Source organism: Cyanistes caeruleus, chromosome 19 (genome assembly GCF_971803275.1).
Source record: "Cyanistes caeruleus chromosome 19, bCyaCae1.hap1.1, whole genome shotgun sequence".
NCBI classification, from domain to species: domain Eukaryota; kingdom Metazoa; phylum Chordata; class Aves; order Passeriformes; family Paridae; genus Cyanistes; species Cyanistes caeruleus.
Window position 1 is genome coordinate 8186831 of NC_141719.1, and position 26421 is coordinate 8213251.

The 26421-nt window shown below is 42.5% G+C and overlaps 3 protein-coding genes across 11 annotated transcripts; 1 reads left to right on the forward strand and 2 right to left on the reverse strand.

Moving 5' to 3' along the window:
* Nucleotides 1-3286: 3286 nt before the first annotated feature.
* POLG2 (DNA polymerase gamma 2, accessory subunit) lies at nucleotides 3287-16681 on the reverse strand. Of its 5 annotated transcripts, XR_015278061.1 has the most exons (12): nucleotides 16122-16681; nucleotides 15602-15749; nucleotides 15361-15466; nucleotides 14806-14979; nucleotides 13688-13828; nucleotides 12790-12870; nucleotides 12108-12208; nucleotides 10738-10875; nucleotides 8548-8632; nucleotides 7834-7917; nucleotides 6528-6704; nucleotides 5065-6077 (listed from the first exon to the last, which is right to left on the reverse strand). XR_015278061.1 is itself a non-coding variant. In XM_086857467.1 (10 exons), exons 1-9 carry the CDS (start codon nucleotides 16630-16632, stop codon nucleotides 8593-8595), a joined length of 1440 nt encoding a protein of 479 aa, XP_086713593.1. In that variant the 5' UTR covers nucleotides 16633-16681; the 3' UTR covers nucleotides 5832-6704; nucleotides 8548-8592. The 5 variants fall into 5 exon arrangements, 2 of the variants coding, with proteins under 2 accessions (XP_086713593.1, XP_023794556.2); XR_015278059.1 differs by lacking the exon at nucleotides 7834-7917 and having other exon boundaries at nucleotides 3287-6063; XR_015278060.1 differs by lacking the exon at nucleotides 7834-7917 and having other exon boundaries at nucleotides 5400-6077.
* On the forward strand, nucleotides 4910-11118 carry MILR1 (mast cell immunoglobulin like receptor 1). 4 transcript variants are annotated; one of them, XM_023938790.2, is made up of 9 exons: nucleotides 4910-4992; nucleotides 5085-5129; nucleotides 5962-6249; nucleotides 6494-6778; nucleotides 7293-7406; nucleotides 7858-7947; nucleotides 8795-8857; nucleotides 9191-9249; nucleotides 10571-11118. In XM_023938790.2, exons 1-8 carry the CDS (start codon nucleotides 4959-4961, stop codon nucleotides 9241-9243), a joined length of 972 nt encoding a protein of 323 aa, XP_023794558.1. In that variant the 5' UTR covers nucleotides 4910-4958; the 3' UTR covers nucleotides 9244-9249; nucleotides 10571-11118. The 4 variants fall into 4 exon arrangements, with proteins under 4 accessions (XP_023794558.1, XP_023794557.1, XP_086713595.1 ...); XM_023938789.2 differs by lacking the exon at nucleotides 9191-9249 and having other exon boundaries at nucleotides 4914-4992; XM_086857469.1 differs by lacking the exon at nucleotides 7293-7406 and having other exon boundaries at nucleotides 4914-4992.
* Nucleotides 16682-18843: 2162 nt separating the features above from the next.
* Nucleotides 18844-26231, reverse strand: DDX5 (DEAD-box helicase 5). 2 transcript variants are annotated; one of them, XM_023938793.2, is made up of 13 exons: nucleotides 26127-26231; nucleotides 24530-24695; nucleotides 24286-24382; nucleotides 24062-24195; nucleotides 23873-23938; nucleotides 23279-23420; nucleotides 23041-23201; nucleotides 22708-22880; nucleotides 22409-22519; nucleotides 22156-22217; nucleotides 22018-22077; nucleotides 20541-20765; nucleotides 18844-20010 (listed from the first exon to the last, which is right to left on the reverse strand). In XM_023938793.2, the coding sequence occupies exons 1-13, from the start codon at nucleotides 26132-26134 to the stop codon at nucleotides 19625-19627; spliced, it is 1791 nt and encodes a 596-aa protein (XP_023794561.1). In that variant the 5' UTR covers nucleotides 26135-26231; the 3' UTR covers nucleotides 18844-19624. The 2 variants fall into 2 exon arrangements, with proteins under 2 accessions (XP_023794561.1, XP_023794560.1); XM_023938792.2 differs by having other exon boundaries at nucleotides 26103-26231.
* Between the last annotated feature and the right edge of the window lie 190 nt (nucleotides 26232-26421).

Consider the following 26421-nt stretch of genomic DNA (forward strand, 5'->3'; position numbering starts at 1 on the left):
GGCAGCTTCACTTCCTTCAGAAAAGATGAAGGCTTTGTGCGTGTTGCCTTCCAGTTCTAGCTCACTGATTAATTGATTAAACATTTTTGGGCTCAGAAATCTTGTCACTGATAATGGAGGTTACACATGATTTCATGTGTAGGTTTACTGATATTAAATACAGTTGATTTCTACAGAGGTGTATCTACAGATGTTTAGGATTTTTCTAAATTTTATTTTAAAAATTTTTAAAACTCAGAAATCAATCTATCTTTCAGTCTATCTACACTGAAATCAACACAAGTTTTCCAGTAACTGAATCAAGAACAACTCTGAATTCTAATCCCTCAATTCCTGACATACTTAATGGTTTAACTGCTTTGATTTCTTACAGCTGGGAACTGTTTTGCTTACTTACCAATTCCTGTTTCAGTATACTCACAGATAGAAAACTATAGCAATATTGCTGTTTTCACAAGTCTAGACAAATCCCTGGTGAGCTGGGAATGAAACAACTTCTTTCTACCTACATTTTCAGGGCATATTGTCTTCTCTTGAAAGTGGGACGTTTGCACCAATTACTTTTGTTTTAAAAGCATCTCTTTATGCCTCCCTAGAGAAGAATAAAAATTAATTTTTCTCCATGGATTTGAATATTTACAAGAACATTAAAGAAATTAACATTGCCTTTTTTGAGGAGTCTGGAAGTTCTACAATTTACAATAACTCTGGATTGCCCAGTTTGTCTGGGTATAAATTACATTTCACAATGGCACCATCTGCTGGGAGATGAGCAAGGCAGTGAAGCACACTGGGTTCCCTCACTGCCCCCTTTCACAATTGAACACAGGATGACTGATAGCCAACACCTCCTCCAAATGGCAACATAAATTACACCTGGAAAGTAAAGGAACCAGAAGGCTGATAATGACAGAATATCACTGAGACTTTCACCCTGGAAGTTCTACTTTTAATACAACAGGAGCTAATTATTAATATTTGGTTTTATGCTTCCTTACTGATACAATGCGACACTGAAAAGAACACTAGAAATCTGTCTTGACTTGTATTTCACACAGCACACACTTCCATATACCTCAGAAATTCCTTCAGACAAATGAGAGAAATCCCTTCTTCCGGAAATGTGAAATCTATTGATGATTACAATATGATTATGGTCTGTAGTAGCACCTCAAATTTTCTCTGTGCCAGCAGTGTGTGACTGATTCAGCTCCTCCAGGACATTTTTAGATGCTGTCCACTACTGGATGAACAAGTTCCTCAGTTCAGAAACACACATCACACCCTGTCACTGTCACACAGTGCCCTTTACTGGCAATGGACCAGGATTTGCACTTGTTTTGCTTAACATACAGCATTTCCAGATGCAGCCGGAAAATAGCCTCAAGCTCTACAGCAATAACCATCAGAGTATGAGCAGTGATAGAGGAGAGGTCAGTAACTTCTGGCTGCAGAGGGAATTAATCCTGGAAATATTTCTCTTTCTCTTACCATTATTTTAATATTGCTTGATGATTCCCCAAGCATTATTCCCCATCAGTTTAATGACTAAAATTCAGTTGTAGTGATTCAACAAGCTGATCCAAGTTGACAGAAAATCTTTCAGCAGTCTGTGCAAACCAAGAGGCAGAATTGATTTGCTCCTAATCTGCTGCAGGTGCCCACACACAGCCAGCCATTGCTGCTCCTCATATAACTGATGGATGACTGCACAGAAGGGCAGATACTCCTCAGCTACACCTCAGAGTACACCAAGAGAGGTTTGAAAACGGCTGAAAAATAGATATTGTCAGTCCTGGAATATGTATTCTTTTTTAAACAGTTTTTCATTAAATATGTTAAGTATTGTAGGGGAGGGAAAAAAAAGTTTAACTTTTATCAGAGGTTAGGAACCAGAAAAAAGTTAAAATTACATCTGTGAATAAGCTGAGTGATTAAGCTAACAGAGCACTCTATCCTACATTGTTAAAGCAACTCCTGAAAATATTTGTCTGGAACACTTTTCATGCAGTGATGTTTGAATTTATCCCAAGAGAAATGCATTAGTAACCCAAATTTTTGGTGTTTCATCAATTTTTTTTTTTTCTTTCTTTTTCCATTGTTGGGAGATGATTCAGAGGACAGACATACCATTTTAAAATATTTCATCTTTGGGGGATTTGGGAGCTGCTAGGTTTATCAAATCGGGCACCCAAAAGTTCCTTTCACCTGCTGACATGCTCTTTGCAATCTGCTATCAATTGAAAAGCATTCACTATGTCAAAGTTCTCATTCATAAACAGAAGAAATTTAAAGTTACCATAAATATGCATAGAAAAGAGATCCTTTCCTCTTGTTCTCATACTTGTTCTCCAGAAAAACAATTCTCTCACAATCAAACACCACGTACTTGAAATAAACAGCAGATTTTCCCCCACAGCCTTCTTGAGTAGGAGTGTGAAAATCCAGTATTCAGTGACCTGCCTGTACCAGTAAAACCTTTTTGCAGGCAAAACAGAAGCCTTGATTTAATTCATCACCAGACATAACTGTCAGCCCATAATCACATAACTGTGATTTCTAGCAAACCTTTTGCAGACATCCACTGCAGCAGATGCTCTTCCAGAATGCAGGACCTCTCAGGATGAGAAACTGGGACTGGGAATAACTATATATAATCCTTCTTATAATTCTGCTGAAACACACAAATTTCCTTGGAAGCCTGACGGAACACAGTGTGATGCCATCACAGCCTTACTACAGAACACTATCACACTATTTTCATCCTCAAGTTCAAGAACTAACCTTGTGAATGAGAGGTCAGTTTGGCTTATTCCCTTCCACCTGCTCACTTGAGGCAGAATATTGTCACAGCACCAAGTGATATATATTTCCCTTTCTGAGGTTTTAACTTACTTGTTTTGGCTGGATGACTTCTGTTCTGCAATGTTCTGCTCATTATTCTTTGTCAAATTTATTCAGTTCTCCTTATATGTACAACCACATTAATTCCAGGCAGGAAATTTGCAAATCTAATAAAAAGGGAACTCCAAGCTGACACAGTATCTTACTGCTGCTACAAAATTCTCTGCACACATGCTGAAAAAAACAACATCCTTTTTGTCCAAAGGCAATAGCCAGCTCTGCCTGAAAAACAACACACATGAGAGCAAACTTCTCTCTTCCCAACAGAAACCAGGGGTTTGGACCAGCACTTGTCTTCTCTGAACACTCAGGCTGTGCATACTGAGGGAGCCTGCACGCCATTAAAGCTGCTGTACATGAGAGATTCTGGTGATAACTAAACTTTTATTTTTTTAGAAAGTATGGCCAAAATCACAGCTCTTTTGCTGTGTAACTACTCCCCTTTACCCACACACAAAACTAAGCACCTTCTTATAAAAAGCATTGGGTTGCGGGTGAGCACCAGCAGCCAGGGCTCCTGAGGGCTGTTTGTGAAGGTTTCTCACAAAAGCAGCCTCTCACAGCAGCAAAATGCACAAACAGCCCCATCCTCCCCCTGCCTGCTGCACTTTCACACGTGCTTCCTGACAGCTGGGGAAAGATGTTCCGCTCTTGCAGTTTGCTGACAGCGTTTCCACATCAGAAACATTTCTGAGCGGAGGGTGGAGACTTAAATTTAAAAAGAAAACAAACCCAAACAAGTAAACCTCCACCAAAATTAAAAAAACAAGGAGGAAGGAAGTGTACACAATGTTCTGTAAGGAAATTTTGCAATGCTGCAACAGCCAAGGATTTGGGAGGGATTCTATATGACCCATGGAAGGACTGCAGGGCTTTGTTTTGTTGCCTTCAGAAAGTGGTAAGAAAGAAATAAGACAAGGATCACTATTAAGTCATTTTCTGTGTAAGCAATTATACAACAGGGCCTGGAGTTCTGCAGAAGGCATTGCCCATGTACAGCTGACATTTACTTCGCCCAGAGTAAAGAACATCAACTTGCCAAGACTGTCACTATGTAGCTTTGTATTACTGATTACTTCATCAAATTAGTCATCAGGTTTGTTTATGCAGTAGTGTTGAACTCAAATTCTTTATGAGATTTGTACCTTCTAGTACAAGATCTCACTTCCTTACAGCTTACTATTTGAAGCTCAACTGAAATATTTTCTTAACAAGCTGGACTTATTAACACCTTAAAACTTCTATAGATTTGACTTTGTTAGACTGTTTTTTTAAAATTATATTGCTGCTAAAAACCCACCCAGTGCCATGTACTTCCTTAGTCTCAGCTATCACTCACATCATCTCTAGCAAATGTGTGTCTCTTTGATATGGATCAGTGATCTCATTAATTCCCTTACCAGAAGAGTGCTAGAACAACTAGTCAAAAGGAGAAAGGTGGGGGTTCATCCCTCCTCCCTAGAGAACAAGAGGAATCAGCCTTGAGTTGCACTGCAGGAGGTTTAAATTGGATATCAGGGAAAACTTCACCATGGAAAAGGTTGTCAGACATTGGCACAGATTGCCCTGGGAAGTGGTGGAGTCACCTGGAGGGACTTAAAGACACGTAGACACGGCACTTTGGGACAGGGTTTAGTGGTTGACCTGGCAGTGCTGGGGGAATGGTTGAACTTGATGCTTTTAGAAGCCTTTCCCACCCCCAGTCACTCCCTGGTTTTGTACTGCAGGGCAGGATGGCTTTGCCATACAACTCATGGGGGAAACTGCTGCTCACATCAGCCACATCTCAGGAGAGCTGGACACAACATCTACCTGTGTCCCAAACTGCTGCTCCCCACCCCACTGCTTTCTCTGCCCACTCCTATGCCTGCCATAGACTAAATGTATGCAGGATATGACAAAATTCTCCACAGAAATATGAGTAAAGACCAGCACTGATCAGCACAGTTTCCATATTTAGAACTTCCTTAAGTCCTATAGCCACTCCTCCATCTCCTTCAGAACAAAGATCTCTGTCATGTAACTCCACAGCTCTCTTGCTCAGTATTCAGAAAATGCTTTTTCTTGCAATTCTGCTGTTTTCCTACTGTAAGCCAAGGATATGTTTCTTTCATATTACAAATCTTTCTAAACCAGAACCATTGTTCCTTGTCTGAAAGCTTTTCTTTTTCTTCTCTTAGGTCAAATGTCTCAGCATATACAGAAAACTACTGCAAATGGCAAAGGTAGGTTCTCTTTGGTTGGTTTTGAGGTATGTGCCGAGACTGACTGTTATCCAAAAAAATGGGGGAGGGATTTAAAAACATCCAAAAATTTAATGCCAAATTAAATATTTAGCCTCTCTGTGAATTGAGTCAGTTTAAAAGTTTCTAAACAAAGATAACTGTCTCTTTGTTGACCTGTATGTAAAGTCAAAATTACTTTAACTTGCTAAAACATTTTTTACCCCCATGGAAATGTCATCATTTATTTTAATCATGACTAGTTCAGTACCATTTTCTACGGAAAGACAGGTTTTTATTGCAACTTCATTTGTTTAAGTTCATGAAAGCAAACAAATTTGAGAGACCATCAAGGCTCTTAATGCTACTATCCAAATCCAGTCTACTTACAGAAGGTTAGTTCTGTCTGTTAATAGACAGCCACAAATAAAATACTGCTTTTGCTTTCAGGTTCGCATGCTACCTCTCAACTAATATATAAAGTTACTTTATAGGCTCCTACAATTAATACTCCACAATATTTCATTTAATCTTTTACACTACTATTATTTTAATTGCTGTAGTTCAAAAGTTGTTGGTTCATCTAAACTCATCTGTGGGCTTTGTGTGGCTGTGCCTCTTTTGCACGGACACATGCACTTTTTATCATGTGTGAAGCTGCATGATTTCTGGTTTTGAAAAGTAATTGATTTGCCTGCTATTAGAGGTTGGAAAAAGTATAATGGCATTTCAACACAAATAAGCATAGCTTGGTTGTCAACATATTTTGGGAAAAATCTGGGGCTTTCTTTGGTCATAGGTACAATCAACTCACTCAGTTCTTTTTTCTTTCCAGAGATGCTGTCCAATCCCAAGCTTGTACTGGTTCAGGGGACGTTGAATGTGGTGATGAAGCAGAATGTGACCCTCTCCTGCCTCTCTGAGCCTGGATCTCCACCTGTCAGATACACCCTGTTCAAGCACAACCAGCAGGTATCTGCTTTAAACAGGTCAGACTTGACCCCTGCACTGTTCACCCTGACCATCAGCTCTGCCAGCGACATGGGGGAATACAAGTGCAAAGCTGAGTATAACAACTCCAGTGGTGGAAAATACAGCAACAGCCTCAACATCACCCTCATAGGTATGTCTTGCTGTACACCTTCCCAGCACAGGTTATTGCAGGGACGCACAACCACCTCTTTTCTTGACTGAGGAGCTGAACTTCACTGCTGTTCTTACCCCAGGAGCTGGCAGCGCTCTCCTGCCAGTGCTCACGGCCCCTGCATCCTCCATGCCCAGCTCTTTTACCAGTGTTGTCACTTCAAGTCATGCCTGGAGCTTGTCCTTTACTCTGTGATTCAGACTTTTCAGTTTTCTTTCTACAGAGCCAATTTCCAAACCAGTGCTGAGCTCACCCACCTCTCAAGCAAAGAAAGGCCAGAACGTGACCCTGTCCTGTTTCTCGGAGAACGGATCCCTTCCCATCACGTATCTATTCTTCAAAGGAACACAAAACATTTCTCCCCAAAAGACGATGCAGAAGAGGGAAGCAGCTGTGATTTTTCTATTTATCGACTCCCTTAGTGACTTTGGAACCTATAAATGCAAAGCTAATAACAGTTTTCCCAATAATACAAAATACAGCAACGCTTTCAACTTTACATTAGCAGGTATGAATGAAAAGAGGTTACTACTTTTGACAAATGGGGATCACACAAAATTCAGAATGTTGTAACTATGCAAGTTTTTTGCCAGATATTTTGTTCCTGCAATGTGATGTTCCAAGCATATTTTTTTAAAAAATTAGAAAAAGAAAATGGAGGTTTTAAAATTAATGCAAAACCATAGAATTTCATGCATCCGAGATAGCAGCAGAAGTTGAAGTGACCATGAAGGATGTCTGTAAAAGACTCACTTTTACAAGAGACCCCTGGCCCACCTTGGAGAGAGTCTGGTTTCGTTTTTCTCTCTGGTGCTATGAAAGACCGTAACTGGCACCAACAAGCTCCCTTCCTTATGCTGGACCACAGAGCCCTTGGGACTCCAATGAACAGTTACATTAACCCCAGTTAATCTAAAAGCTGAAAGAAATTTCAAGTCTTGATTTCAATTTTCAGAAAATTCATAAAATATGAAACAACACTTCATTGCATAAACACTTTTTTTTCCCCTTCTTTTTGGCAGAAGAGAGAAGCCATTCTCAGCCCCTGATAATTTCTCTTGGGCTGATCCTGCTACTGCTCATAATAGGATTTGCTCTGGCAATTCCGTTTTTCATAATTCCTTTGTATAAAGCAAGTGAGTTATTTGAATATTTCTTTTTCCAAAGGTAATTTATGTTGTCGATATATTTCAGTGTGTAAATATCACATTTTCAGTAGAGTAGCTCCTGGCATTTTATCATGTTGTTGCATCTCCTCTGAAGTAGCATTGGCAGTTTAACAAGACATTGACAAGGCCAAATCTCTGAGCTGTGTTTTAGATGAAAGATCTGGGGTGGGGGAGGCAAAGCAACAGCTAACGTAATACTCAAAAACACTGGAAGGAATTTGACCTTACTGAAAAGAGAAATTATTTAAGTGCCCTTTGTTAAAGAATAATTTTGATTGTGAAAATAACATTATTTGAGGTCTCCAAATATTAAAAAATACATTGAAACTGTTTATTTCTAGGAAATATTTATATATATATATGGATATATATATATATGGATATATACACATACCTGTTTTTCTTTTATAATTTGCAGAAAAATTTAAGTCTACCAGGCCCTCAATTGGCCTTACTTCAACAGTGAATGCAGAGGAGTCTGAAAATGAAGTCATATACTCAGAGATTGGTAAGTTCCTGTCACCCCCCTGCAGTCAGGTTTTTTCAGGTACTGCAAAATCACTGCGACACCCACTGACCCTCCGGGCAGAGGCATTATTTGAAATCCCTCAGAATCAGTATCTGGAATCATTTGACAGCCATGCAGCCAAAACTGCAGCTGGTTAAATGAACTGGGGTTTTAATAAAAAAAGGGTGTAATGGCCATTTACTAACAGACAATAGTGAGCTATATAAAGCTGTAGCAAAATGAAACTTGCATAGCTTCTGCATTCTGTTCAAAATTGCTCAGTATTTTAGTTCTTTATTCAATCCTTCTTAAGTGTGGCAAGATTCAAAGTCAGTTCAAACTGAAATTATGAGGTGATGACAAAGCAACTGACCTGTGTTCTTTTAGTACTTGACTTGCAGAAAACATGCAATAATGAAGACATTACCTGACAGCCACAATGCTCTGAATTTGCATGTTTCTACATTTGCCTTGAATGTGAATGCCTCTTTCCAAGGGAATAAGAACCTCCCCAAACAAAACAATAGCAAAGGCAAATGCAAAGGCATTAATGTTTCCCATTTCTAAATATCCAAATAGAGTAAATGCAAATAAACCTGCCTTCCTGTTCATGCAGTAGGTAAGAGTTCTCCCTGCCCTGCTGGTTCAGCTCAGTGCTGTGCAGCTGCTCATGCCTGGTCTCAGCCTGCAAGGACAATGATAAGAGGTCTGATATGGCCCATGGATGCTCCATGATTTATATTCAGTATGGAATCTCACTGCTTTGTTCCAAGATTACAGAAATAAAAAAAGTCTGATTCAAGTTGTTTTTAATTGAGTTATCTGCTGTTTATCATCTTTAATCCAGAGCCTGTTAAACCAGAAGAAGAATACATCAATTTCTGTGTTATTAGAAGAGAAGAGGAAAAAGGTGAAAACCTCTAGCTATAATATTGGAATATCTGATGCACACAAATATGTTTTGAGGGGGCTTTGCTGGGTGGAGGCAGGGCTTAAATACTTGCAATTGCTTATGAAATTGCTTAGTTACTATGGAAAAACTAAAATAGCTTTAAAACTTATGAGGAGGGGGGAAAAGAAGAAAGAAAAACCCCAACAAATCATTCTATAGCAAATTCAACAGCCTCATTATGAAACCACACAGAAGATGTTATTAGTAACCACATTGCTGATGTAATGTTAATTCCTCTTCTGTGTTTCTGTACCAAAAAGCAATTATGAATTATGTTATTCTGGCTTTTAGCAGGGAAGAGGGCATGTTCTACAGTCTATTCAAAGGTCCTCATCAGAGACTGAGTACAGGTATAATTTTTTTCTGATTAACTTAATCACATACTTTTAGAGAATTTTTCAGCCCTCAAACATGCTAAGTTTCAACAGCTGCACACAGTAAGATGATATTTAGATACCAATTTCCTGGCCTAAATGGTTTGTAGACAGGCAGTGTAGCTCATTTTCTAAGCAAAATCTCTAAGCCATAATATCTAAGGACTTCAACTTATGAGAAAAAGCAAACAGATAAAACTTACAATTACATGTAAAGCTTTCACCCAGATTTAAGTTCCTGAACATTTAACAATTCTGATAAAGTAGAAACTGGATTGTTTGAAGACATAAAATAACCAAAATGCTTTTGTCCAGCATAACGAAAAAAGAAAAAACATCCCTCTTAGGCACTAGAGGACCTGTATTTGGCCTCTATGTACCTGCAAGGATAGCAATTTCTCAGTTGAACAGTACTTTTGCTCTCAGAGTAGAGAAATATTGCTAAAATTAATTTGGGACAGCTGACTTCAAAATAAATTCTGTATCCTGCTACAGGCAGGAAACGAAGATGTTGCTGGGTTGTTTTAATACCACTCCATAGCCAGATTAGAATTCCATGAGTTTAATAAGTCACATTATGCTAACCTTGATTACATCTAGCATAAATACTCCATACTGCAATTATTATTGTTACAAATAACTCATTGATAGTTAAGTGAGCACCATGTTAGTAGAATATTTTAAGACAAGTCCTTGTTTTTCATTACACTAATGACTATCAGAGGCCACAGATCCTGCTGCACAAACCTCAAGCCCTTTATACAGGGACTGAAAAAGCTATACAAGCACTGGAAATCTAGACAAGATCAGAAACACGCAGTTCTGTATCTCTGCAAACTCTTGTATCTGATTATAATCACTGTGCTTAGGTACAGGAAAAATATGATCACACATTAGTTATTTCCACCATTTTATACACACAGATATTTTGTCCACAAAAAATGTTCTTTAAAAAACATTTACAATTTATTTAAATCTGTTTCTCTGTTACTCCTTGTAATGTATTTCTGGTTTTTTATGTTTATCAAGTGCAAGATGAAGTAGCTCACATGTTTAAGAACTGAAGCCATGTGACTAAAATACATTCCTACAAACAGTACAAAGATACTGATGCTATTAAAATATTTAAGATTTTGAAGTCTTTTATAAAATATATAATTTTCCAGCAGAGGTCACAATTGTGTCAGCAATACAGAGAAAAGCTGAATTTTTAGCTTAGGATGGAGCACTTTCAGTATGATATTAAAAGCAATGGTTAGCCTTGCTAATAAGGGACAAACTTTTCCCTTTTTCCAAGGTAACCTGGAAGACCCAGATTTGACTGAAAACACATGCACCACCAAGTTGTTGCAGTGAAACCACTAAGTCCATGACAACGCTGAAACCAGTTCAGGCAAAGATGTCTAAGAAAATCCTTTTATTCAACAAGTTTAAGTTTACACATTTTTGGCTGATGTAACATACTTAGTTAAAAAGTCCTTCAGCCTGGAAATGTGCATCATTTCCTTCATGGTGGTGTCTCTGCTTCTCAGCTGGACTACTCCATTCTCTAGAGTGCCATCACTTATCAAGACCATGAAGAGAATACTCATCTCATCATACCTGCAGAGAGAAGAACCCATCTGTTACTGCTTTTGGTGCATGGAAAAAATCAGATAACTTACATACAAATGACCATAAACATTTAGTTTTACTGTATTACTAAGTCCAGTGTGACACCTCCAGGTTTCTTGTTGCCATTCTTTGCTTTTCTGATTACATTTCTTTAAATTACTTAGCTACTTTAGTATATAAAAATAATCTTATTTAGTAACCTATTAAAAGAGTATTTTTGTACAAGCAGAATTTATCTTTCTGACTTTGTTTTACTGCACATGAACAGATAGTTGCATTTCTTTTGTCTCAGAAAAAAATCCCTCATCGAGATGCTTTGACATGAGAAGTCATATGCCCCACATTCAATCCTGGTCAACAAACTATACATGAAGCCCCCAAAATTGAACAGTTGTTTTTATATCCACAAACAATTCCATCACATCACTAATGTCAGTGGTTCCAGGCTTGGAAGAACTATCAAGTTCAAGACTAGACACAGTGGGTTGTTTGAAATAGTACATAAGAAAGAAACACAGAACCAGACCAAACACAAAAATGGGGATGAGGATGGGAAACAGTTCTGCAAGCTTATAGTTCATCTGAAGAAATTTGTTTTTTAAATAACAGCTTTTAAAAATCATCTGATATGCGCTTTTCATAATAAAACTACTTCAATCCAACTCTGTAGTTCAGGGTCCCCTTCAGTCAGTTACCACATTCAATTACTTCCTACTGAAAAAAGGCATATTTGCAGTGATGCCTTAAGTTTTAGCTTTCATATTTTCCTGATTCTGTACTGCATTGGTATGTAACTCTGAACTTCATACAGAGGGTGAGCAAGTTCTCCTCACAGCTCAGTCAGACAAAACAATTCTTTTCCAGCCCAAGAACCAAGGACACTGTTGCAGCTTCAGGCCCAAAAAGTTAAACCAACAAATTGAGGGAAGTAATCTGGGATGATGTGACTTCATTAACTGAAACTGTAATTTGACAATTAACCCAAATATGGAAATGGACCAAAACTTACAAAAGTATGAAAACTTGTGACCCGGTGTCCATCTTGGGTGGAGCCACGGCTTGCATGGCCCAAGGTAAATCCTTTGAAGGCCTTTTAAAATAAATACCTACTTTAACACTGTCTAGCCTCTGTTCTAGGTAGCCCCTCTAGGCATCAACAGCAGCCCACAGAAAGTCATCTTTGACCACAGTTTAATTTCCAAAAGACTGTTTCTCCTTACTTTGCATAAAGATTTTCCAGAGACATATGCCCAGTTTCCAGATAACCCGGCCATACAGAAATTCCATTTTCTGTCAGTTCATTGAACAATCCTTGACAAACCTACATTCATTTTAAAAACAAAAGTTAGAAGACAGATTTTGAGAGTTTGAGACTCTATACAAAGAAATCATTAAAACTCCTAACAAGTGTGGTATTAACATTCCTAGCTGCTGTTAATTTGGCTGAAGTAATCTCAAATCAGAAAATAGCCTGGCAGTTCTGTCTCCACTTCTGTTTAAAAACATGCCAGTGTAAGTTTCCCCCCTTCCATGGGAACTTCATGACTGACTTAGATGAAAACTTTTTAAAAATCCTCCTGAACATGTGACTCATGCATTAAGATAATTCTGAAAGATTAAGAAGCTGAGAGGGATGGTGTTATTTATTTTCCTTAATTTTGCAAGGGACAAGCATCAGCTCTATTGTACCAAAAGCAGTTGTGTCCACACAAGGAACTGCCTGCAATGAATTCCTTTGGCTGTGACCCATAAGCTGCAGAGTAGGAGACCATGAACTCTGCACAACCAGGAATCTCCAGTCAAAGCAGCAGCATGATTTTCCTCAATATAAACAATGTCGGAATTGTAACAGATTACACGGAGAGACAATGCTCAAAATTAAAATATTCTCTTACAACGTACCTGCCTCAGCTCTGTTGTTGGACCTTTTCCTACATCCAAGGCCACTTTAAGGGGTGCTAAGCAAGGATGAAGCTTAAGTACCTAACAAATTTACAAAAGCCAACAGATTACTAAATGTGTTTATCATACAATTCTAAACAGAACTAGGAAATAGCAATTTTTTAAAAATTAAATTAAGGTTCTTAACATACAAAAATTTTCTCACAGCACAAAATCCTGAATTAGAAGCTTATGAAGCTTTATATGAGCACACAGCCTATGCATACATTCATATGGCAGAAATTACTCTATTTTGGCTGAGCTCCAGAAAAGAGATGAAGATTTGTTAGCAGAGCTCCATCACCTTGAATGGAGCCAGAGTAATGAGACACAGCTCAGCAGACAGTTCTCATCCAGTCTGCTGCCTGTTCTTAAAGCCAAAACAGCTGCCTGGGTAACAGGCAGTGACAGCCAGCACTCAAACTCCAGAAAACAGGGTAAAAGTGGAGAAAATTATGGTCTTTGAGGACCCATTACACCTGTGACCCACTTTTTCTATTCTTCTCAGCCACTTTCAAATGCTGCTGGAAAAGACAAATTACCCCTTCCCACAAACTGCAGCTACGTTCCAATTTCTCTTAACTCAATCACTTGCATGGCAAGAGCCTACCTACTGATCACAGAGAAGGGTAAAACAGGAAAGGGGACCTCCAAATGAGAAAAATTGCTTATGTGGGTGACAGAAACCACAGAGGCTGTGCCATGAGGCCAGCCTCTGCTACCTGTGAGAGGGTTCAGTCTGCACCAGTTGGGAAGGGATCAGAATGGCCACATGGAAAGGAAGACATTACCATTCTTGAATTTACAGCATTGTCTGGGGGGTTGTACTTATTTTCTCAAATTTTCTACATGAAGGTACCTTTCTCTGTGAATTTTGCTTTGCTGTTAATGGATTCTCAACCAGCTGCAGAGAATCAAAGAGATATGCTAACACTCCTCGGTCCAGATTCCCATTCACAGACAGAACATGAGGGATGACATTCTTCCTTCCATCTCGGCCCTGAAGAGAAAAAACCCATGTTGGAAAACATCAAAGATCATCCCCAAAAGCTTTTTACTTGATTTAAATGTATAATGAAACACTGAGTTCAAGCACCCTTATTACAATAAAGGTACAGACATTTATTTAAAACAGTTCCAGCAATCTTAGTGGTGTATCTGCACCCAGGTAAGACTATAACAGTGGGGAAAGCAGGTCAGGGCAAGATGGGATTAGTTTCTTGCTCTGCCACTTTGATCATAAATTTAAATCTATGGCAAATACACTTGAAACTCTGCATTTTCTTTTGGAGGTTTGTAGATTACTTCCAACTGACTGTAAGTCCACACATTCAGAGAAATCCCTGGTAACCCAATTTTGTGGAAATAAACGGCAAAAGCAGGAACGGCAGGGCTGTCAGGAGAAGGAGAAGGTTACAATTTAATGGTAAAATACAAAATTACTCTGGTTTTATCTGTTCAGCCTAACTCCAAACATTGCCATTTATTAGAGGTTTGTCCCTCTTCAATATAATCAGTGGCGAGGTTTCCCTCTGGTCCACCTCCCTTTTTCTATAAAGCCATTTTTATAAGCCACTGATCCACAAAAACTTCTACAACAAGCTACAGCAAGGAAAAAATCCTCACATTTCCACGCTCTTTTTGATGCAAACTGAACAATGCAAAACACAATCTGAGTTTGTGCTTACATCTACTCACAGATACAGGTAAAGAGCTATGTCACTGACAACAGCTGTCTTGTCAACAGGGGTTATTTCTAATTTTGAAGAAGTCCTTGCAAAAAAAGTACCAAACTCTCTTTTATCAGCTTTTGAAAATGGAGATACGACTGCAGAGTATCAACTGTACTACTGTATTTACTTGCAGCAAATGAATAAAAAGCCAGCCACATGCTTAGCAACTGGATCAGCAAAGAAACCATTTCTCTCACACATTACCATCTCTATCAGGAAAGATGTTTAATACAGTAAAGCTTACCAGCAGTTTTAATTTCTCTCCTGGATACAGCTGTAACAATTCAGTATCACCAAGGTTCTTCAATGTTTCTATTGTTTCTGTTCCCCAAGGGAAGCTGTACTGTAACTTAAATCCTCTTCTGCCTTCTTCATCCTGAAAGTCACTGCTGCTGAAGTTAGACGGGCCTACAGCAAACTGAAAATAAGAGGTGTAAGAGGTGATCACTACTACGAATCCCATAGTAACTACAAAAAATAAGTCTGCAATGCAAACTGAAGTCTGTCACTTTCAGCAGAAGGTTTTTATAAGTTACAGCTCAAATCTCTTGGTTGTTTTATGGCATTTTCATCTCACATCACTGACAAACACAAAACATTTGCCTTTCTGCAAGTCACGTTATAAACTACTTATCAGGTTTGTCATCAACTTCAGTAGCTTCTCAATTTCCACGAGAAATACACCTATTTGAGTGCCTACAACAGGCCAGCAATGTAAGGCCATAAAACCAACCAGGGTGACTATTCCCCCCATGAGATATAAAGGATCAGGCCAAATTCCCCATGGATATGCTGTTACCTTTCTCCACCACTGGAGCCTCTGGCGTAGCCAGTAATCGAGCCACTGTCCTGCAGTTCTGGGAGAACTAAACCATGCAAGCAAAGACGTGGTCCTCTCGCCTATTCTTTAAACAACAGCAAGGGCAGCAAGTTAACACCTTGGGAAATAACAGGGGAAAAGCAAGAAACAGCATTCAAAAATAATCCAAAAGTGAAACAGTTGGTTTAGTTATAAGGTATTAACTCCTCTATTACTCTACCTTGTAAGGTTTTTGTTGTGTTGTTCATTTTCTGGAACAGAATGTTCACTTTTTGGAACAGAATGAAAGCACACTCCAATTTGAGCAAGACCACAGGGCAGTCTTCTGTTGACCAGCTCTAAGCAGCTGACATATTGCGCCAGAGCACCTACAAAGACAAGGCCCTGATTTTAGCGGCCACAGGAAAGTTTTTGATATTTTAACTCTACCAACAACAAATGAAGCATATATTATACAAGTGTTGCTTGTACATGCAGTCCCACTAGCTTTATTAGCATTGGTGTTTTGCAAACATGGGGTAAGCAGGCTGGTTCCTCTGGGCACGTTGATTTCAATGGACTTTGCCCCAAATTACAGGGAGCACATCCACTGCCCACCTGTGCTGGTCAGGTCCAAAAAGCACACAAATTCACAGTCTACAGAAGGAACATTCCTGGCCCACTAACGCAGCTGGAAAAATCCCTTAAAATGCAGCTGCTTCGCACAGGGTGCAGACTGAGCGCAGCCACCCGGGACCTACCGGGCAGGAGGCTCTCCCGCAGCACCCCCGTGGCCCCCAGCACTTCTTCCAGGGCTGGGCCGCCAGGGTTCTGCCCACAGCCCTGGAGGGCTTCGCGCAGCGTCTCCGGATGTAGCAGCCGCAGCCCCTGCGCGTCCCCGGGAGCGCCGGGCGGGCCGTGGAGCGGGGCGTCCATGGGGAACACCTGCTCCCGCATGGGCAGCGCCGAGTCCCACCACTGTGCCGCCAGGTTGGCGCGCAGCGCCGCGCCCAGCGGCCCGAAGCCGGGATGGCGGCCGCTCAGGTAGGCGCTCCAGGGCAGCGGCTCCGCGCCGCCCCGCAGAAAGCGCCGCCGCCAGCACACCTCCAGCAGCTCCGCCCCGCCCGCCGCCTCGGCAGCTCTGCTGCCCTCCGAGTACGGCCGCGCTGAGCACCCGCCCGGCTCCACCCGCTCCGGGACTCGCCGCCGCCTCGACTGCCCCAGGGCGGCGCGGCCGCACCAGCGGCAGCCTTGGCGGGAGCCCAGCGCCATCTTGCCGCTCCCTCACGGCGAGCCTGGGAGGGGAAGGGGGCCGGGGCACGCGCACGCGCAGCGCCCCGCGCGGGAAGGGGGGGGGCGCGCAGGCGCAGAGGGACCCTCGCGCCTCGCCGCGACCTGGAGGCCAGGGACCCTTCGAGGTGAATTTTGTGTCCCTGGGCTGAATCTTCTCGCCTTTTGTAACCGTAATGATGTCGTCAGATAACTTCTGGTAAAGGAATTGACGTCTTTGAACTGAATTTTCGCGCCTTTTGAACTAATGCTGTCAGGTAAACTTTTACAACAGAAGTTGCTTCATAAAAGAACTCGTTTCAAGCATTGGGTAAGATCACATTACACTTATAATATACTTATAATATGCATCACACAAACAAACATACTCTGGGTAGGCGGAGAATGTGCATTAGATAGGTTCTGTAAAAGAGATGTAACTTTTTACCCCTTGGTGTGTTTGATACCTGGAATCAACCTTGAGCTCCGCGCAGAATAAACAATGTCTCTTTTATAAACCAAACTCGTTTAGAGAGCTCCCAACATTGGCAACAAGGCCGCACGTGCCAGGGGTCACATCTGGCCTGCCCCTGTGGGACAGGGACGGCCAGAGCTCGCCGGCAGTGGGGACCGGGAGGAGGACACTGGGACAGACGCAGCTCTCGCTATCACCGGAGCACGCTGCAGCTGCACGGGGACATTCCTGGGGGCTTCCTCCGGAGCCCATCGCACGCAGCGAGTCGGAGGCGCATAAAGGCAGAAGGCAGAGCTCAGGCGGAGGCGGCACCGCGGAGCCGCTGCCAAGTGCGCGGGCGAGGCCCCCGGCTCCCCGCGGCCGCTCGGGCTGGCGCTGGCAGAGCGCAGGCGGCGCAGTGGAAATTTCCATACTCGGTGCAGCAAGAGCAGGTGGCCGTGCCAGGAGGCGGGGCTGAGGCGGAAACCATTCCGCCAGCCACAGGCAGGAAAGGCTCGGGCTGGGATAATCCCCGCGCCGGTTCGGGCGGCGCAGCCCCCTCCCCCGGGCCCGGCACTGACGGGCCGCCTTAGTAGGGCACTGGGTCAGTGGCAGGAGCTGCTGCTCTCGCCTGCACAAGCATTGCATTGAAGTTTAGTTCGAAGGCAGATTCACCATGAGCTCAATTCTGCCAGAGTAGCACTGGCAGTAATGTGGAAGCTGCTTAGTAGAGCTCATCTCTTTCCATTATTTTATGTGCAAATGTTACATTTTCCCCCTCAGGAAACACTGCCCCACATAAGGGCTCCTTCGGAAAGAGTATAAAACACACAGAGGAAACCTCTTGCCACAGTTCAGGTTTTGCATCACTGTTAAAGACTCTCACCTCTCAATTTTAATTTCCAAACTATAAATATACTGGTTTTTTAATGCTAAAAAAAAAACCCCAACTTTACAAAACTAGCTTTTCAATGCATTTTGTTTCAGGCAACTGACCTGGAAACTTAGGCATTAAGTTGTACTTCAGTGATGAATAATCTACTTCCTTGTTTTTCACCCCTGGTGACACTGAGCACTGTTCCAAAACAAAATTTTAAAAGCCCCACCCCTACCCCCCCCTCGCACCTTAAAAAAAAAAACCCAAACCAAAATACATTGCCATCTGCAATTTTAGATTGCAGTAGGCCAATTCCAAGCCTCCAGCTGGAGTTCTCAAAGCAGGAGTGAAGGGTCACAAAATACTGCCAAGTGATAGAACTTAACAGAAAAGGAGGAAATAATTAAGAGGCAGATAAGGCTTGTTGAGATCATCACAAACTGGAACTCAGAGGGAAACAGTAATCAAGGACTGAGCACAGACTAATCAAAAATATCCTGAGTACAAAACAAAGTTAACTCAGGTTCAAAATGACAAAAAGAATCATGTCAATTCGACCTTGAACACATTAAGTGTTGAACTTAAAACTCATCACTGTTACTAATAAACAAGAGGGAGGAACTGAAAGTTAGCATTAACTAGTATTTTAATACACTGTGCTTGAAAGCATTAAGCACTTTAACCCCAGGATCAAGTAGTAGTCCAGTTCTGTTCATCAAGGAAACACTTTGTTTCACTCAGCATGGGCACTGCTTTGAGATTAGAATCATTTGCACATATTAAGTCCTTTAAAAAAAAAAAAAAAATCCATGAGGTAGCTTCATGGATCAACAGCCCACTTCCCTCCCACCACTTCCATAAAGAAATCACTGCTCAATACCAGTTTAAGTATAATTTGAAGTTTTAATACTAAGATCTTCCCATTTCTCTGAAGCTCAGAAGCCTGCATGCTAACTCACAACGCCTGGCAGCTGTGGGTACACAACACTCAAGCCTGGTCTGCACATATGCTCATGTGAAGGCGACAGTTACGGTGCTGCAGAAGCTTCCTACGCTTGTAAGCAGCTCGTTAGCAACACCACTACAGAGTTATGATCTTTTCCAAGAACTGGCCCTACGCTAGTGAGACAAGGAAGAATACGGTTTCCAATACTTTCTTAGAAGCCAGCTTTAATTCTCTTCCCCATCAAAGCAGAGCCTGCCATGCTAAGCAATCTAGCCCAATCAAGGCAAGGCTGGTATTTGTGTAAGCTTAAATGTTTAATCAGACACAGTTGAGAAACCTTTCTAGAATTTAATATAAAAACATTTGACATATCATTAATGTAAAGTTGTGCACATGTTGAGAAAATTGTCATCTGAAAGAAAAATCGGTCGGTCTTCAAATATCTTTATTGGAAGGCCATGCACTGCCTTCTGTAACTGTATTTCAAATCACTGTACATTTACTTTGAAAACACTGTCTGCATTTTCTAGTACAAAAAACTAAAAATTGTTTCAGGAATGTAGAGAAATATTCAACTTAAATAGCGAAAAAGTGCACCATAATTACTGCTGCACTGCAGTCATTTCTGCATTTCCCATTTCTTAAATAACTATCCTGTTTTGATAACACACAATATAAAGAGCAATTATGAAAAACTGAGACATTTAAATACACTAAGTTATTGAGAATAACTTGTGGGCATGGGGTAACCTATCATAGGAGCAGCACCAGTGGCAGGGTAGGCGTACTGCTGCTGGTTCATGCCATTGTGCATGTTGGCAATGTTACTGCCGTACTGCTGCTCGTAGCCGTTCTGGTACGCTCCTGCGGGGTTACCGCCGGCCCTGAAGCCGGCCTGCATGCCTGCAGCTGCAAAGCCATTCCCAAAGGGAGTTCCATTGCTGAAACTCTGGGCGCTGTAAGCCCCGTTTTGGGTTTTTGCTCCGAAGTCTCTCTTGCCTAGCGCACCATAGGTTCTCTCAAAGTTCTCCCTCTCTCTAAAACTACTAAATCCACCCCTTTTGCCCGCAGAGTATCTGTCACGTCGGTCACCTCGGGAACGACCTAGTGAAAGAGACAATAAAGTTATGTGCATTATAAAGGCTCTTCAGTTCAGCTTAACACCAGTTATTTTCTGTCCCAGCAATTCAAACTTACTATAAAAGCTTTCCAGGTGCTTGCTGGACTCCAGTTAGATAAAGCTGTCTCACTTTTGAGGAGTCATACACTCCTCTGTAGCACAAGTCATGGCATCAAGGCAAAAAGTGACTTTTACCTTGCCAGCAGGACACTGGAGTCCATTCTCGCTGTCAATGCCATAGGAGGACAAAGCCACAAAACTGAGTCCACTAGTGTTTTATTTCAGGGCAAGTAAGAAGTGCCTCTTTGGCCTGCCCTAGCTGTAGGTGCACCACATAGGCTGGGAGCATTTGGGTGCTGGTTTTTTTGCTTTTGTGTAATAAATACCTTCTGAGGTTACAGTAACTGGTAATTAAACCACCTTCCAGACTTATTTTGATTTTGGAGGTGGAATCTGAAGTTTCCATTTTGTTCTGAGAGGAAAACAATGCACCGAGATCAAGAACAGCCCTTACCTGAACCTCTGTCTTCAATCAGCTGAAGCAATTTGGGGTTGATGGCTTGATTAGCCTCCCGAAGCACAGAGATGAGGTCATTTACTTGCTTAATATTGTTAGGAGTAAAGAATGTGTATGCTGTGCCTGTTTTGGTACTGCGGGCAGTTCGTCCAATTCGGTGGATATAGTCCTCTGAGGAGTTAGGGTAGTCATAATTGATGACAAATTTCACATCTTCCACATCTGTAAAGTGTTGCAGTGTGGCAAAAAGCGAGGTACAAAGTTTTGCACACCACAACAGCCAAATCGAAGATAAACATTAGACAAGAGTATTTTAAAGGGAATAATGGCTGCAAAGAACAGTGTGTTAGAATCATCCATTTCTGCAAGAGTAATGTGGAAGAGAAAAGTTACGCACACTCCGTCTGATCCCGTTCTCATCACCCACCCTGTGATCCAAAACCTTACCATAAGGAGTGTGCATTTGCTTGTCATTCCCAACTCAAGTGTCCCCTTTACAAATCATCAAGTGACATCTGAAAGCTTCTTGCAGTAGGGCCACTAAAGCTCACAGCAGCCTCTTCATGTGCTCATTTGAGGACCTTAGAGTAAAAACATACAAGGTCCTTCACATACACACTCATTAGAAGCTCAAAAAAAAGGGGCCACACTGCTCGTCTTGCCAAGACCTTTGAACCGCAGCTGCAAGAAAAACATACCTGTCCCCCCAAAGTCACCAAGTTGTTTTTATGCACTGTGTCTCGTCTAGGCAAGCGCTTCCAAGAAGCCAGGGTTCACTTGAGAATGTGTCTCTCTCTGGCAGGTCTCGACATGACGACTATGTATAGGTGGAGGAACTTCGACTTTCAAAGGCATTGAAAAGCCATTGCTTTCCTGCCCCACTTGTTAAAGTGAGAGGTGGACTTTTATTCTCAGATTTCATGTGCCAGTACTCACCAATTTGTACAAGGCTTAGTACATTTTAAAGCTGCTCTCTCCATTTCATGGTTGAAAAAAATTTCATTGAACATTGAAGTTTAAAATTATGTTCTTCAACATTTCAAAAAACTCACTGAAATTCAAAGACCCACAGATCACAGCAGACAGTATGCACAAAACTAACAGTACCTCACCATGGCAAATCATGCAAAGCATGGAGAGAAGAGAAATACCAGGGCAAAGTGAACTGTGAATGAAACTGCTTATTTCATGAGAGAACAGTTTATGGGGTAGTAGTTTAAAGGATGATCTTTGCCTTTTGAAGATTACTGGCACACAATGCTCTCAGCTTTCACCTCTCTATTTGACTGGAAGCAGCCAGCCGATCATTTCCACTAGTCCTCCATCCCCCTCGAGTCCTCCGATTGTCATGCCTAGGCCTTGCCACAAAGACTGCACCTTTATGTGAAGAAAACTTAGAAAAATGCAGAGGTTAAAGAAAGCAATAGACTTTCTTTAAAAGCTTTGGGCAAGTGGCATTACGAGTTTTACTAACCTAGACCTCTGGATGCAACATCTGTAGCAATCAGGATTGGTGCTTTTCCGTGTTTGAATTCTGCAACACAAAAAATGAATCAATTTTTTCCTTAAGTAGCACACATCAGATACTTGCAGAAATTGGTTAAACACTCACCATTTAGAACCCAGTCCCGCTCCTGCTGACTTTTATCACCGTGAATACCCATCGCTGGCCACCTGGAAACACAGAACTAAATTGACCCAAGAGCACTCCTTTGGTGGTTTCATTAGTCAAAGACTGGACTACTGAAAAATTCCAGTCTGGGAATTGTAACTGACAGCTGGTGTCTTACAGTTTTGATTCTTAATTGTAGTGTCTTAGAGCACACTCAAGACTATTGCTCATTGAAGTCCTAGCTACTACTCACCCATCTCTCCTCATCTTTCTGGTAAGATCATCACAACGCCTTTTGGTTTCCACAAAAACGATTGTTTTGTTTTCCTTCTCACTCATGATTTCTTCCATCAAACGAATAAGCCTATCATTAAGAGATTATGGTTAGAGCTAAGACTGATTTCTACTGTACAAGTTTAAACTGATTTATTGCCTTTTTTAAGTTGTCTCGGACTGATATCAAAAATCCATCAAAGTAAGGCATTAATTTCAAATTTCATAAAGTAAAACTGACAGAAAACACAGAATGTTTTGCCCCTAAGGACTACTTACTTGTCATCTTTCTCTACATCATGACACACATCCACAATCTGAAGAATGTTGTGGTTTGCACTTAATTCCAGTGCACCAATGTTGATGTGCACATATTCTTTCAAGAAATCTTCAGCCAGCTGCCTCACTTCCTTAGGCCATGTGGCACTCCACATCAGAGTCTGCCTGTCAGGCTGGGGAGGATCAGATCAATGCAAGATCAATATAGATAGTATAAGTTAGATGCCCAACCAAAACTACCCAGGCTTGCACTGCCCTTACTTTAAAAAGGGTAGTGGCACTAATTTATATATATCTGCTATAGTGATAAATGCATGAACCATTTATACTCACTCTTATCTGATCCACAATTTTTCTGATCTGAGGTTCAAATCCCATGTCAAGCATCCTGTCAGCTTCATCAAGGACAAGGTAAGTACACCTCCTGAGATTGGTCTTTCCAGCTTCTAAGAAGTCTATAAGTCTTCCAGGTGTTGCAATGCAGATTTCCACACCTAAAACCAAACAGTCCCATCAGCTGAAGCAGTTCCCACGCTGCCCCAGAAAGAGATGCACCAAGGCTGATCCATACCTCTTTCCAGGTCACGGATTTGTGGTCCCTTTGGAGCACCTCCATAAATACACGTGGACTTCAAACGACATGCTCTGCTGTATTCAGCAGCTACCTGCTGCACTTGTTGGGCCAGTTCACGGGTTGGTGCCAACACAAGACACTAGAAATAGGATGACCAGCTTTAAGTTCAATATGTACTCAAAGATCCTAATCTGACATTAATTTTGAGTGTAAAGTTCAGTGCCAGAATGACTGAAGTAGATTTAAGTAGCCAAACCAGCAAACCAAGTTACATGGCATCTCAACTGCCACTGAACACTGTGGAAGATATGTGAAAGATACCTGAAAGTCACTAGCTTCCAGGGAATAGCAATTTCCAAAATATAACCCAAAATCAAACAACTATACCTGTTCTCTACTATTTTCAGGACAATCCAATTAGGATTTTTTTATAGAATCTGCTCAGAAAACTACACCCCAACAAGGAACCACTTTATTCATAAAGAGTAACAGAGAGCAGCTATGCACTCTTATAAACATGGCCAACTGAGAATGTAAAATACAGTCACATTCCCTAGAAATTAAAATCCCCTTTCATCTAGGAATACTCACAATAGGTCCATCCCCTCGCTCCAGGAATGGCTGATGATTTATATGCACAATGGCAGGCAGTAAGTACTGTTTGGAAGAAAGAAAACATCTCGTTACTAGCTCTTCCCAGTAGTATTCACCCTGCACTAGGCTAGGCCATACTGTCACTGCTGAAATCCAGCAGTAATCCAGCCCATAATCAAAACTTACAGAGAGTGTTTTCCCTGATCCAGTCTGTGCCACTCCAACCATATCCAATCCACTCAATGCAACAGGCCAACCTTGTGCTTGAATAGCAGTTGGTTCAGTGAAGTTCTGCCTCTGAATTACTTCCATAACGTTTGCTTAGAGAAGAGAAGAGAAAATTTAAACATGGATTCAGATGTTGCCCTAACCCAGTCTGAAGAAAAATCAATATGTTGGTCTTCACTTACCAGGGAAGTTTGCTTCATAAAAGTTGATAATTGGTTTTGGACAGTTATGGCCCCTAACTGTGACCTCTTTGCTCGCTCTGTACTGTTCAACTTCTTGCTGCAAAACAAAACACCCATTATTGTAAATAAGCTCTGATACTAAAGTTATATTTTAAGTTACCTCATCTGTGCCTACTGGGCCTCATGACCCTCAACATATTTGCACTTTCTGTTTACTTTTGCTCGAGCCAGATCAAGTACATACCGCAGTACGTCTAACTACATCCGGATGTTCTTGGTAAAAGTTCTTCTCAAATTTGGGCAGCTCATCCAAGTTCCATTTCTTTTTTGTAAGTTTCTCCCCAGGGTTTCCAAATTTCTTCCCAGAGAGAGGTCCACCTCTACTTCCTCCAAAACGAGGGGCTCCAAACCTGGGGAAAAAGAACATAATATATAATGCAAGAGAAACTTTTTGGCCCTCTTCCTGAACAACTTCACCACCGTCTCTGCAGCCTAGCTGCAATGGTGGACTTTAGAGTTCATGTGTATAAACTCTACCTACTGAAGTTTCAGGACACTGGAACTTCAAAAACCATACTTTACGCTGTAGATAGCACCATCTGCCCGGCCACAATTCTTATTCACAAGCTAAAATAACGTGTCTTTCCCACAGCCATACAATGCAATTGAACAGCAAGTTACAACAAGCAAAGTAAGGCATTAAAACCTTGGCACTACCCCGTGATCAAAATGGTTTCCCGTCCCAGTGACACACCTATTTCTGATGGCAGACAGGGGCAGTTATGAAACCTTGGGATAACTTTCCCATAAAACCGTTTTTTTTTTAATGTCCCAAAAGACATACTTATTTTAACAACGATATTTTACGAGGCCATGCACTTTATTAGCAATCCAGGTTCGGTCCCTCCTTTCGGAGGAGGATCTCTAAAGCCCCGATTCGCAGCTCGGAGCCGCGCTGATCCGTGCGCTGGATCCGAGCACGGGGCTCCTTCCCCCGCCCCGATCGCTTCCCAATTTTGGCCGGGCGGGCGCTGCGAACGATCCTTCCCGGCACAACACAGCACTCCCCGAGCGGCCGCTGCTTCCTGCCAGCGCTGTTTCCTTTGTCTCTCATTTCTGTCTACGCCACATTTTCCAGCCGCTGCCATTTTAGAGCCGGGGTTGGGCGGGGGGAGGAGGAACAAAGGCAGCAGCAGCACAGCCGGCATTTTGATTCCCCTCAGCCGCCGCATGGCGGGGCCGGCCATTAACATCCGCTTACACAACACAAAGCGGAGCCGGCCGGCTCCTGCTGGCCACAGCCCGAGCCTTGGGAGGGGGAAGGGAGGAAGGGGAACCGCCCTGCCGAGAGCTCCCCAAGGCTTCAGCACCGCCAACCCACTGACCCACAAACCTGCAGCCCGCCCGCCGCTCTCATAGGGGGGGAACGGGTCTGCAGGGACCGTCCGGGATGGGGGGGCGTCCCCAAGGGGGTAAGGGCCTTTACCCCAACAAGGAAAAAAAAAAAAAAAAAAAAAAAAAAAAATTAAAAAAAAAAAATTAGAATTCCCCCGCGCTGTTCTCAGCGATCGCACGCCCGCGGGGGGTGCTCTGAAGCGAAGGAACCGATACAGTAGTCCACAATCAGTGGCCTAAAAAAGCCCCATACCCTCCACCCAGCCAGCCCTCGCGGCGAGAGCGCTAAGGGAAGGGCTCAGGGCCCAACCCCCGCCCCGCCGCCATCTTAAACGTCTGAAAAACAACCCCGAGAGCCCCACGGGCAGGCTCAGAGTCCGGACGCTGGCGGCGGCTAGCGCCGGCCGTGCCCCCGGACTCACCCTCTGTCCCTGTCGCTGGAATACCCGGGCATGGCGATGGTGGCGGTGGGCGAAGCGATTCCGGTCACTTAGAGCGGGTGGCGAAGGGTTGCACAAGATCCGGCGCCGCTGGCGGGGGCCGCTCACTGTGGGCGCCCGGCCGCGCGGACGCCGGTTATATAGGGGGCAGCGGGGGCTGCCGGGAGCCAGCGCGTGACGCACGCGCAGGCCCCACCCCCGCCGTTATGTAAGCGGCCCGAGCCCGCCCGAGGCCCCGCCCCCTTCCGCGTGGGCGTGGCCCCGGCGCGCCCGGCTGACCGGCTTTGAGCTCGAGGCCGGA